The 12,723-nt window shown below is 37.1% G+C and overlaps 1 protein-coding gene across 2 annotated transcripts in view; it reads right to left on the bottom strand.

The window, feature by feature from the left end:
- Nucleotides 1-3,610: 3,610 nt before the first annotated feature.
- LOC131773040 (beta-1 adrenergic receptor-like) overlaps nucleotides 3,611-12,723 on the bottom strand; it is a 33,837-nt gene continuing 24,724 nt past the window's right edge. Inside the window, exons 3-10 of one of the 2 annotated variants that reach the window (XM_066170448.1) lie at nucleotides 9,840-9,886; nucleotides 9,683-9,727; nucleotides 8,535-8,620; nucleotides 6,870-6,948; nucleotides 6,209-6,592; nucleotides 5,446-5,665; nucleotides 4,304-4,659; nucleotides 3,611-3,840 (exon numbers count right to left, since the gene is read on the bottom strand). In XM_066170448.1, the coding sequence (XP_066026545.1) occupies nucleotides 3,674-3,840; nucleotides 4,304-4,659; nucleotides 5,446-5,665; nucleotides 6,209-6,592; nucleotides 6,870-6,924 (1,182 nt within the window). In that variant the 5' untranslated portion in view covers nucleotides 6,925-6,948; nucleotides 8,535-8,620; nucleotides 9,683-9,727; nucleotides 9,840-9,886 and the 3' untranslated portion in view covers nucleotides 3,611-3,673. The remainder of the gene's footprint in view (nucleotides 3,841-4,303; nucleotides 4,660-5,445; nucleotides 5,666-6,208; nucleotides 6,593-6,869; nucleotides 6,949-8,534; nucleotides 8,621-9,682; nucleotides 9,728-9,839; nucleotides 9,887-12,723) is intronic. The other variant, XM_066170449.1, reaches the window with a different exon arrangement.

Below are 12,723 nucleotides of genomic sequence, written 5' to 3' on the forward strand. Positions count from 1 at the left end.
TTGATATACATATATTCGTCGTCAGAGCGATGGACAAAGGGCTCACGCTCGAAACGTCAGCTTTTTTACCCTTTACGGTGGCTAATTTACGTTTTCAACTCAATTGTTAACACTAAATTACTATACTCTCCCATCGATGCAGCACCACAGTTTCTTTAGAAACTTACTCCTTTATACACATATTCGAATGCGTTTTGCGCAAAAATTAGCCATGGTTTGTATGGATGCCTCTGGTCAAAGAATTATGTCAAAGCCGATTTACGATTGTCAGGGAGAGGAATAATTTGGTATTCTTTGCTAAGAATTCTAACTTCTTGGGTCACAATCCGGATTAACTGACACCCTCCACTAAGACGAAAATATTATTGCGTTGACACTGATACAATGTCTTCACTTAATACTACGACTCTATCGTTTAGTTCGAGAGCTCTGTATTTCAGGTGGAAAACATTTCTATTTTACCCTTATCCCAAAAGATGAGGAAAAAATTCAAACACATACTTTCAAACTTACCAAAAGTTTCTTCCTCTATCGAATAAACAAACTCGGTGAAAGAAATGAACTGTGAATTGACAAGACGCGACAATTGGTTATTTCCTTTGAAAATGAACGAGAAAAGGCAATGAAAATTATAGACAGAACTTACGGAAACTGCTTGCTTTAACAGAGTTGTTACCTCTCCGGAGTCTGTTGGCCAACTGAAAGTAGTCATTTCCTGTCGAACTATTTTTGCAATAGACAAAAAGCAAAGGGTGGAATTAATTAATTAATTTGAATGAAATTTGAAAGGTAATTAGACTATCAAAGGAAAGCGCTGCTCGATAAGACATTCATCAGTAAGAAATTATTTTTGCATTTGTAAACTTCTCCAATTTTTAAGGTGGAGCCTTCAAACTTCTTTGCTCGGTAAAGGAGTGCGGTGATGAATACGACTTCCGAAGTTCCTGGTTCATCGCGCTCACCATCGTATGTTTTGCTTGTGTTTTCTCAGGCCTTAGCTTTTCTCATCATTTTAGGAAACTCTCTCGTGATAACAACGTACAGACGCAATGCTTTTCTTTTCGCACGCACTAATATCTTTATCGTGAGCCTGGTATTTTCAGATTTACTTGTCGGAGCTGTATATCCGTGCCGATATGGACTTATCTCACGTTTGTTAATTTCCAGAATATCCCGATACATTTGCTGGAGAATTATTTGTTTTTTGATATATTTAGTACCTTGGCCTCTATCTCTAATTTTACGGCGATTTCTATCGAACGTTGCTATGTGATTTCGAGGCCATTTACCTACGTTAACGACTCGAGTGTACAAAACATTTATATCTACAGCATGACTGGTGGCAGTGATCATGGTGGCTCTCTCGCAAATGCAAACATCGATAACGCTTAAAAGAGCATATACAGTCTTCGTTTTCACTGTCAGCTTCGTGTTACCAAATATTTTGATACTGGCAATGTACACAAAGATCTTCCGAATTGCAAGTTCGCTGGTTCGTAGAACGCCGGCTTGGACACGGCAAAAGCCGTTGGGTGCAAAGTTCGTGAGGAGCGAAAAGTTACTTTGACCGTCAGCATTTTAACAGGTTTGTTCCTGATGGCCTGGTCGCCTTTCTTTTTTATTTCAATGCTGGCTGAATTCTCCGCAGGCTGTTTGCCTAAAGGGGGCGGTATGACTGCGTTAGTGATATTCGTAAAATGGATGCATTATTCAAACAGCGCAGTAAATCCGAATAAAAGAGAAAAGGCAATGAAAATCATAGACAGAACTCATGAAAACTTCTTGCTTTAACAGTGTTGTTACCTCTCCGGAATCTGATGGCCAACTGAAAGTAATGAGTTATTTCTTGCCGAACTATTTTTGCAATAAACAAAAAGCGAAAGGTCAGTAAGAATGGGTCTATTGAAACTTAAGAGCACAACTGAAGCGTTAATTAAAGTCCTTGTGCGCAACGGTGCTCTATTATAGGGTGGGTGATAAAGGGTTTAAGGTGATGCGTGATTAAGGCCAAACTAACTGATATGTGACGCACGAACTTTACAGAAAGCCAGCGTGATTCTTGAATTTATGAACTAGCATGAGGTATGATTTACGTCCTGAAATAAACGTTACCCACTGATTTTTTTTGTTTGTTTGTTTTAGCTCAAGAAAACTTCAAACTTTCGGAATTCTATGAAATCCTTGTGCGTAAGAAGAGAGATCTGAAGTTTTCCCTTTTTATACGAGTAAAGCGTGAATTTTTCTGATTTTTCTGATTTTTCTGAAATTTGTGAGTGAAACGGAATCCGTCCCGGCCATCTTTCAGTTAGATTAAGAACCGCAGTAATAATGATACCAGACAGTTCAACACGAACTGAGTTAAACGACGGTTCACGCACAGAAGTATTGGTTAATTATTGGAATAAACTGAGTTATGTTGCGGTTGTTATCATGATTTCAGTGTAAACTTCTCCAAATTTAAGGTGGAGCTTTCAAACTTCTTTGCTAAGTAAAGGAGTGAGGTGATGAATACGACTTCCGAAGTTCCTGGTTCATCGCGCTCACCATCTTATGTTTTGCTGGCGTTTTCTCAGGCCTTAGCTTTTCCCATCATTGTAGGAAACTCTATCGCGCTAGCAGCGTACGGACGCAATATACTAATATCTTTAACGTGAGCCTGGTTGTTTCAGATTTACTGGTCGGAGCTATATCACCTTTGTTTATTTCCAGAATATCCCGATTCGTTTGCTGGAGATTCATTTGTGTTTTGATGTAATCACTGAATTGGCCTCTATCTTTCCTTTTACGGCGGGGGGGGGGAGGGGGGGGTGTTGGTTTGGGTTTACCCTATCCTTCATAAACGTCTGTAGTTTTTTAATGATCACTCATTCATTGGCAGCCAGCTTCCTATTGTCCCCGCTTTATACTCTTTAAGGCGACTTCTAATCCCCCCTCTGTTGTCCCTGAAAAGCGTGTGTTCTCCCCCTCAAATCTTCCTATCCTCCCTCAGAATCAGTCTCATCAATTTTTCGAGTACCTGTTAAATATTTTTCTTTGTTCTCTTTTATCGCAGAGAGAACAACATGCCCCTGTCAGTCTCATTTCGTTGTATTATTTCCCTCCTCGTGGAAGAAACAATGAATGGGAAAGCAATTAGGCCCGCATGCGACTTGAGTATACTTACTAAGACTGGCATTAGGTTAGATATCATATAAGGGTTAGTATAATCACGACGCTGCCGTTTGTTGTGCTGCATATACGTGTTCCTCACTACGCCTGAAATTGTGTGTGAACTTAACGTTGTCTGTAAGGCTTGTGTGTAGGTTTATAAGGTGTTGAAACAATGATAGATTAAAAAGAAGGGTTGTCTATCTGGATCGTGCACATAAGAGTGACAGGCAAATATAGGAGTACAATGACTTCGCTGTTATAGCTGATGAAATCATTCTTTGACAAGTAAAGACAAAAGTTCCATTAACTTTGAAAATGCTATTGATTCCTATCACCATCTGAAGAAAAAACCGATCAACCATTTATTCGTTTCAAAATAGATGAAATTTTATGTCAATCAACATCCACAACACAACTGAACCTTATCGAGTTGCTATTCATATCACATCATTCCAATGAATATTGCTTGACGAAAACATGACATTCGCGCAATTACACAACACAACTTATTTGTGCTTGGAGTTTAGGTTGCCACAGGAAGATCTCGATTTTGCGAGCGCTTGTTGCGATAGCGGATGACAAGGTAGACAGTAGCGCACATGAAAAATACAGCCACAACACCACATACTGCCCCAACAATTGCTACTATCTGGTAAGTGTGGCTGGTCTCCTCTTGGTCTTCAGATGCAACTGAAATGAAGCCAATTGATTTCAAGTTAATATGATAGTTAACGATAGTTAAACTATCGAGGGTTGAAATAAAGCAAATAGATTTCAGGTTAATCATTGAGATAAACTATCGAGGGCATAAGTAGATTATAATGTTAAAGCGTTCAGTGTCTATCAGTAAAGGCAGAAAAACTGAAAATACATGGAAAGGAACATTTTCATAGTCCGACTTTCTGGAGATTTTTATCCAGCCTTTGTTTATTTTCTGTAGTCTTCATTACAGTATATTATATTGCATATTGTTCCGTTGATATCATATTTGACATGTTCAAGTTATCTTCCACGTTCTACAAGTTGCCCCGTGCGGCCTCTATTTCTAACTTGGACAGTTATCACGGAAAACCAGTCTTGGTTATCAGAGAATGTGGAAAGCACCTAACAAAATTCCTGTCCCATGGCTAAAAGCCCTGTGAATAACATTTACCTTTCTCTTTGTTCATTTCTTCTTGCTTAAAGGTGAATGGACCGTGGACAACATGATAAAGCTGTGACTCATCCACCGAATCAGAGATTGAACGACGTCTACGCGCCGGTGGAGCTGGTGCAATATCAGCGGATGGAACACCTGTGCAAGTGACAGGATTATCTGGACATTCACACGCAGTATTGGCTACATCTGCCAAGCAAACTCTGAAATCGCAGTGGATGTAAGCAGTGTCTCTTGGATTTCCTCCAAAATACCGATAAGTTTTGAGTGAGAATGTTTCAGATATGCTGTCGTCAGCACATGAGTATGATAACGTGTCCATGAGGTCTGCGCTGACAGAATTGCTGCCACAACTATGAGGAGATGATGAAAAATGGTATAATTAAGTAATGTAAGCACAATTCCTCTCACTATTTGAGGTAACAAATTTTATCTTAAATGGAAAAGATCAATGTTAATCCATAGCATCGGCTGTATGTTATTTTCTGAGTTGATACCAGGCACACAGCATACAAGAATAGCTTCCTCCGAAAACTTCAATTGCAGGTTCTAATTAAGGCTTTGGAAGGCTTACTTTTTATTAGCAAGAAACTGAAAAAAATTGTGAATGAGTTTCAAGGTGAGCCTTATTTCTTTTAGAAATAAACAGTGTTACTCACTCATGTTTTATCAGTAGTCTGACGATGTCTCACAGAAACTCCGGCAGAACTCTTTTTAATTAAGACTGTGTCAGTCTATTTAAGGTCTACACTGGCGGCCATCTTTCACTTGGATTGAGAACCACAGGGAGTAATAATGATACCAGACAGTTCACGCACAGAAGTATTGAATATTGGAATAAACTGAGTTGTGATGCGATCACCTCGTAAATCACGGTTGAAACTCGAATTTTAAAGTAATTCATTTGTAAATTTGTATGCCTAAATGCCAAATCAAATCCACATCATTCTAAATTATTTTCATTTTTAACCTCGTTTTTTTTTTCCGCGGTACTGGACCTTACTGACGAGCTCTTCCATGAGGTGGGTCCTGCTCTGTCTAAAACGTTATAACATTAATATTGATCGTTATTATCATTGTTGTCGTAATTATATATTTGTCATGTTTATCGGGCAAATTTTTATCACAGAAATTCTTACCCGTTGGTTATTATAGTAAATTTACCCTCACTGGAGGATGGATCTCTGTTTTTTGATGAATAGCATCGCACAGGGTACAAGTCAAGGCTGGGTGTGGCGCTTTGAGTCTTGACTTCAGCTTTAAAGTAAATCTCTACATCCAGAGCAACAGGGTCGGGAACTGGCGTAGTATGTGCGTCGTCTTCATACGCCTCGAGAGTAAATGTGAAAACTCCGTCCTCTAAAAATGACAAAAGAGACCACAAAAGCGAGTAACGAAAAGTAAAAAAAAAAACAAAAGAAATTTTAAAAGACTTTATCGAACACATTAATTTTGCATTATTTAAGAGTTTTGCTCGTTCTGAAAAATGCAAGGCTAAATTATCAAATTGAATTACGAGTAGTCGAGATATCTATTCAATGAGAATGGCTCTCAAATTAGAACTAAAGCCCTCCAATAGCAGTTACAAATTACTGATACGACGAAAAAAAGACGCACTTTAAAATTTAGATTGTTTCATGTTAGTTGCTTGAAACAAGTCTTTTTGGACCGGCGTGCTCTAATATTCCTGTAGCGTTAAGGATGAAAAGTAAACGTTTCTCTATCACAAAACTAAATACGAATGCACTTTATACACATGCATGGCGCTGATGGAAGGCCGGCCAATATGTTCGATGGCAAAGGTGTGATAGACGCTTTCCAGGAATCTCTACTTTGCAGGAATTCAAACTAAGATTACTTAAGTAGATTATACATGCTATTATCTTAACCAGAGCTGCCTACCTGTTTCATTAACCGCTAGGTTTTTCATCGGCACAAAACTCCCTAAAACTTTGCCTGTGTTATCGTAGTTACAAGTGACGTAGTACAGGTGGTCGTAAGCGCGCAACCGCGGTCCATTTGAATCACCTGCAGTCTTTGTAGCGCTGATTTTGAGGATGTATTGAATTCCTTCAGCTTTCTGGTTTGACTCGAAAGCGCAGTCAGGGAGGCGTAGTTTGTCATAGGTAACTGTTCTAGCATTATCATCTATTGTTGGTTGACATGTTTTCTTGTTTGTCTTTGTAGTCCACTCTGGTGCGGTCCAAAGTCCTGCATCATCCACTTTTGAGATCAATATATCCACAGTGTGGTTGGAGTTACAAGTCACTGAGGCCGTCGGCTGGCCTGAGTGGGAGTAGGAAAACAATTTTTAACTCCAACTCTCATCATTTATGATGGGTAATAATACATTCCATTTAGTTATAGCTGTGAGAAAAGAGACACTTTATAATGATAAAATGTTAACGAATCTTAATTAAACCGGCGATGAAATCGCAGATTTAAATTCTTTTATTTCGTAAATGCTTCGATATAGTCGTCAATTCATGAAGCCCACAGGGAATAACAAATGGTTATCATAATTTTTTAATCAAGATTAATAAAGACGAGATGAATGTGTTACCTTTTGTTTGATGTAAAACAAGCATAAATGTCGCCAAAAGAATTGCCCTCTTCATATCGATAATTAGGTTCTCGTGGATCTGTGGCAACAAAGAAATAGATAAATGGATGAAAGAATTGTAAAAAAGTTGTTTAAAATCACGAGCAAATAGAGAACAATTTATTAAAAAAGGATAAGCTGTGAAGGAGAACAAGGAAAAAAAAGGAAGAGATACAAGAAAAAAGGCCGGACAAGGAAGAAACCCATCAAGCAAACAAAAATAAACTATAAAAACTAAGTGTAAGATGAAGATAAACATCAGCAATAGAAATTTTAAAAAAAACATAAAAGAGGGTTGCAAGAACAGCGGGGAAAAAAAACATGAATTTTATCGTTCAAAGCTCAAAAAAGAAAAAAATTCCCTTATAATGATTAACAAGTATGTTAAGAATGAAACTATTTCTCCGTAGCTTAAGACGAGAACGAAACAGCCAATATCACGTTGTGACTTCTGCAATTGTTTTGTTGTTTGTTTGAAGTGTCGTACGAATAACACTTTGCCACAGGCAAATGCCATGAATTCTCTTGTTTAGATGAAATGTTTTATGAATTCACTTGGTTTAAACTCTGAGCTTTTCCCCTTTGAGGTGCATTTTTCGTTCAATGATACACTGAATTTTAGCTTGAATATGTTAGAGAAGATGATGAAAAGCCGCAGGAAGTTATTAAGGGTGGAAGGAACTTGACAGTGCTAATGCTAGGGATTGAAAAACAGTTTTCAACCCAAACTGGTGAAATGCAAAGATTTAAGTGACAAAATGTTACTCGAGAAGTTGGCAGGACACGATTTAAAAAAGCAGTTAAGAAAATCAAAAACCTGCTTCACGAGCAAAGGTGTGGCCTGAGAAATTGGACTGAAACATTCAGGCTTAAATTTGATTGAATACAAGAAGTGGCTTGCTAGCTGAAGTTTATTTCAGATCAATTCACCAAAAAACCATTAAGTTGCCATTCTTAACTAAACCTGGCATGGTGGACTGTGTCTGGCTCTGATTAAAGTGAAAATGCAGAATCGAGCTTGAAATAACTGCGTTTCGTCAAACGTCAACTTGAGAAAAACTTATTTCTCTGAAATACGAGAAAGAAACGAACGAATCGTAACCAAGATTGACTGTTGTGAGTGAGCTTCGTAAGTTTTTGATTGACGAGGTAAGCATCACTTTAACATTGGCAAAATTTCTTTTGCTGAATTTAGGAATTAATCGACCCGTGGGAACTGCTTATTAAAAAAATTGATCACGAGCAAGTAAAGGACAATTTATTGCGGTAACAGAAGAGATGATCATGGAGCAGAGTTAGAAAAACAAGAGGAAGAAGGAAGAGCGAAGTTGTTCTACCAGATATGCTGAATTATACCGTCCCCAAGTTTGTAGAACTAACATTAAACAATTCAAATTTTATTATCAAGGACCAAAATTATGAAACTCTGCCTCATTCGATAATTGAATCTAGCAATATAAGATCTTTCATACGGTTACTTAAATCCTTTTTAATTAATTTGCAAAATACCTATTGAATTTTATAGCAAGTTTATTAATATCAAGTAATCAAGTTTTCTTAGTACTTTACAGTTGTAAAATTATGTTCAAATTTAACTTAAATTCTAATTTCAAGAGGGAACCTCACCTATAATCCTTCAAGACTTCTTAAGAATTCCTCGCCTTTTCTTTTCTCTATTTTCTATTTCCCATGTAAATTAGCTTTGTTCCCCTCTTAATGATAAAAAAGAGAGAAGAAAAGCAATAAAGAAGAAACACACCAACAACAAAACAGAGACATCAACGAAAAAAAAGTTGAGACGACGAAGTAGAAGGTGAAGGACGACGTCAGCACCAACAACAAAGCCAATTGAAATAATTTCATTATGATATTTTAACACCCTCAAAAAAACCAAAAAAGGGAGCATAAAACTAAATTTTCCCCGGAAAGATAGAATAAATCAATTATTCCCTCTTTTGTTTTCGGGGCGAATGATACTTTTCTTTCGTGATTTCGTGAACTGCCCTATTGTTTGTTCGTTTTGCTCTGATAAATCCATAAATATCAATAAGAAAACATAGCCTCAAGGCAAAACAACACCTACTTTGATATGTATGTCGCACAAATAACTTGGACGCTGAACCCAACAGTAAAATTAAGATAGTAACATTTCCTCTATTCAATGTACCTTTCCTTGAGTGTTATTTTTACAGCTTATTAGCAATAGTATTGAATACTAATCAATAAAATACAAGCACACAAGCCAAACAGCACGAAAGGGCGAAAAGAATTTTATATGAAAAGAAATTCGCCGATAAAATTTTGCAAAGCAAGTTTGATTTAAGTAACAGCAAAGTAAGTCCACTTTGAGCTGAGGTGGGGACAGTAGCTTAGCTTGCGTACTGTATTGGTATATCTGTATTCGAATGCGTCTTGCGCATAAATTTGCCATGATTTGTATCGATACTCTCTGTTCAAAGAACTATTTCAAAGCCGAAAAAGCTCCAAAACTTTTTTTTTGTCGCGTTCCGTACAATTTACGATTTTTCGAGGAGAGGAATAATTTAATATTCTTTGCTAGAAATGCCAACTTCTCGGGTCACAATCCGAATTAACGGGCACACTATACTAAGACAAAGAAATTATTACCTTGACATTGACACAATTTCTTCACTTAATACTACGACTCCATTGTTTAATTGGAGAGCTCTGCACTTTTGTGGAAAACATTTCTCTACTCTACTTTCATCACAAAAGATAACGAGAAAAATTTAAACACATGCTTTCAATCTTACCCAAAGATTCCTCCTCTATCGAATAAACGAACTCGGTGATAGAAACTGTAAATTAATAAGACGCAATAACTGGTTATTTCCTTTGAAAATAAGAGGGAAAAGGCAATGAAAATCATAGACAACTTATGAAAACTTCTTGCTTAAACAGAGTTGTTACCTCTCCGGAGTCTGATGGCCAACTGAAAGACGTTGTTTCTTGAACAACTATTGTTGCAATAAACAAAAAGCAAAAGTTGGAATTAATGTCAGTAAGAATGGGACTATTGAAACTTAAGTCACAACTGAAGCGTTAATTAAACTCATTGTGCGTAATGGTGATCTTTTACACCTTTTGCTGTTCCCTATGAGAAAATCCGCATTCGTTTGCGTGAAAAGGCGAAAAATTGCGTGAAGTTGCATCCATTAGCGACTAAAAACGATCATTAGCGCGTAAATTAGATATAAGAAAGATTTTTGCTTTTAATCAAAATTCAAGAGCATTTTTAGGCATTCTTAGGCATTCTTATGCGTCATTCGTCACACAAAAGAGAAAAATATACTTTCCTTTGCGCTAACCTTCAAGTCATTAACACCATCTTAAATGCCAATAGAGACTACACACAAACATTATAGAGCAGAAACCATTCATTTATATTTTCAACATACTGTTTGCAATTCAGCAGCTGAATTCCTGGATGGCATTAGTAAGACAATCATTACAGCACTTGTTCAAACACCAGAGTGTTTTTTGCATTCAATATGCAAGTATCGATTTTCAACTGAGCACCATTTTTGCCTGAAATTTTCATTTTCAGTAAATGTCTTTCAGTTCATTCGTTTCGTGAACATCTTCAAGCCGCCAGCAAAATGCCACGAAGAAACCGAATACCACTCGAACATAGAGCGAGAATCGTAAGAGGATTCGAGGACCTGGAGGAAGACTATCTTGTGGTCGCAGACACGCTCGGAATAAACCGATCAACGGCAAGAGGCATCGTGGCGCGCTACATTTGAGAGGGCAGGATCCAAGAAAGACCACGAGGTGGTAGAAACAACGTGCGCGTAGATGATAAGATGAGAGATTGCCAGGAGGAAATCATCAACGGAAGATATACATCAAGCTTAAAGTGCACAATGGTACCTCTTTATGCAGACCTATCTGCCAAGATGTTTGAATAAAGAGATTATTTCAACTAAAATTCAGAATAAAATAAAATTGGAATGAGTATTTTTCAATTAGAATTCGATATTTGAATATTGAAAGTAAAAAAAACGTTCATTAGCTTGTGCAAGCGCATTAATGATTGTCCTAATCTTACTAACGTCGTGTAGGAAGGATATTGAATTTCAAACGATGGGATAAAAATGTTAATGAATAGTTTATGCATTTTAATATTTATGTCTCGCAATTGTCTCTATTGCCTTTCATGATGGTGTTAATGACTTGAAGGTTAGCGCAAATAACAGTATATTTTTCTCTTCCGTATGACGAATGACGCATAAGAATGCTATTGAATGCTGATTAAAGTGCAAAAATCGTTATTGAATCTGATTTGCGCGCAAATGATCGTTTTTTGTCGCTAATGAATGCAACTTCACGCAATTGTTCGCCTTTTCGTGCAAATGAATGCGTATTTTCTCATAAGGAACAGTAAAAGGTGTATAGAAGGGTGAAAAAGGGTTTGTCAGTGATGCGTGATTAAGGCCAAAACTGATATGTGACGCATAACTTAACAGAAAAGCGAGCGTGGTTCTTGAATTTATGAACCAGCGTGAGGCATGATTTGCCTCCTGAAATAGACGTGACCCTTTGATTTTTTATGCTTTAGTTTGTGAAAACTTCAAACATTTCATGAAGCCTTGTGCACATGAAGAGAGATTTGAAGTTTTCCCTTTTATATAAGTAAAGCGTGAATTTTTCTGAAATTTGTGAGTGAAACGGGATCAGTCCCCCTCCTTCCCCCCCCCCCCCTTCGCTACCCACTTATAGATCATCTTCTTCTCGCCAAGCATCTGGAGTGAACTACTAGGTGGCAGCCATGTTTTCACGAAGACAAGTACGAGGCTATGCACATCATTCACTCACATGATGAGTCAGTTATCAAATGCACTTCTGGTGACCCTTTGAAAAACGTGAACAATTCAAAGATATCTGTGTCACGACATGAAAGGATTTCTCTCAGGACAATCATATCAATATCATATCGATTCAGGTGGAATCAAGCATTCTATCAGTTAGTTTATCCTTAACGTATCAAGGAACTTTTTACAAAAGATGAGACCTCGTAACTCCCTTTTGCAAGAAGAATTTTCATTTCAAATCTTGTTTGTATAATATTATATGGATGTAGCAATTTTGCATCCTAAATAAAGGATCGAAATAGATGATAGCTTTCGCGGCTGACGGTTAAACTTTTGGTTATTTTACGGCTGACAATATAATAATAATAATATGTCTTTATTCGTTCATAGGATAAAAATACATTTCCCATTTTGCAATTTGAAAATCTAAAGCGTACAAAGTAAAAATTTGTAGAAAAATCCACTATTCTAATGCTAAATTATATTTAGAGAACAATCTATTTACATAGGTACCCATAGAGCGAACCGTATTGATCTTGGTTTTTTTCAGAGGATTTCCTTCTAAGGTTATGATGGTAGATTTGATTCAATGAGCCCTTTGCAGCTAGAGGTCACGTGCTTGGATACCGGGTAGCAACGCAAAATGAGCCAAAATTACACGTTGTAGGAAACATTTTTACGGCTAACTTTTGCCACGATTAACAGCTAAAATTTGCCAATTTTTACGCCTAACAGCTAATTATCGGTTTTACCTTATTAAGACCCTCCGGACACCTACACAAATAAGGATTGAAATCACTATTTTTCTTGAAAGGGGAGTTACAAGGTATATCCTTTGTAAAAACTCCCCTAGAAAATAGAAAAACCAAGTAGGCAAATATCAAAAGATAACTAAATCCTGAATTCAAACCGTTTGAATTGGCTTACAGTGTGCTTGATTACACCTTATACTTTTTCCGCTTTATATTAGTACTGTCCTA

The sequence above is a fragment of the Pocillopora verrucosa genome, chromosome 7 (assembly GCF_036669915.1).
Source record: "Pocillopora verrucosa isolate sample1 chromosome 7, ASM3666991v2, whole genome shotgun sequence".
Lineage (NCBI taxonomy): Eukaryota > Metazoa > Cnidaria > Anthozoa > Scleractinia > Pocilloporidae > Pocillopora > Pocillopora verrucosa.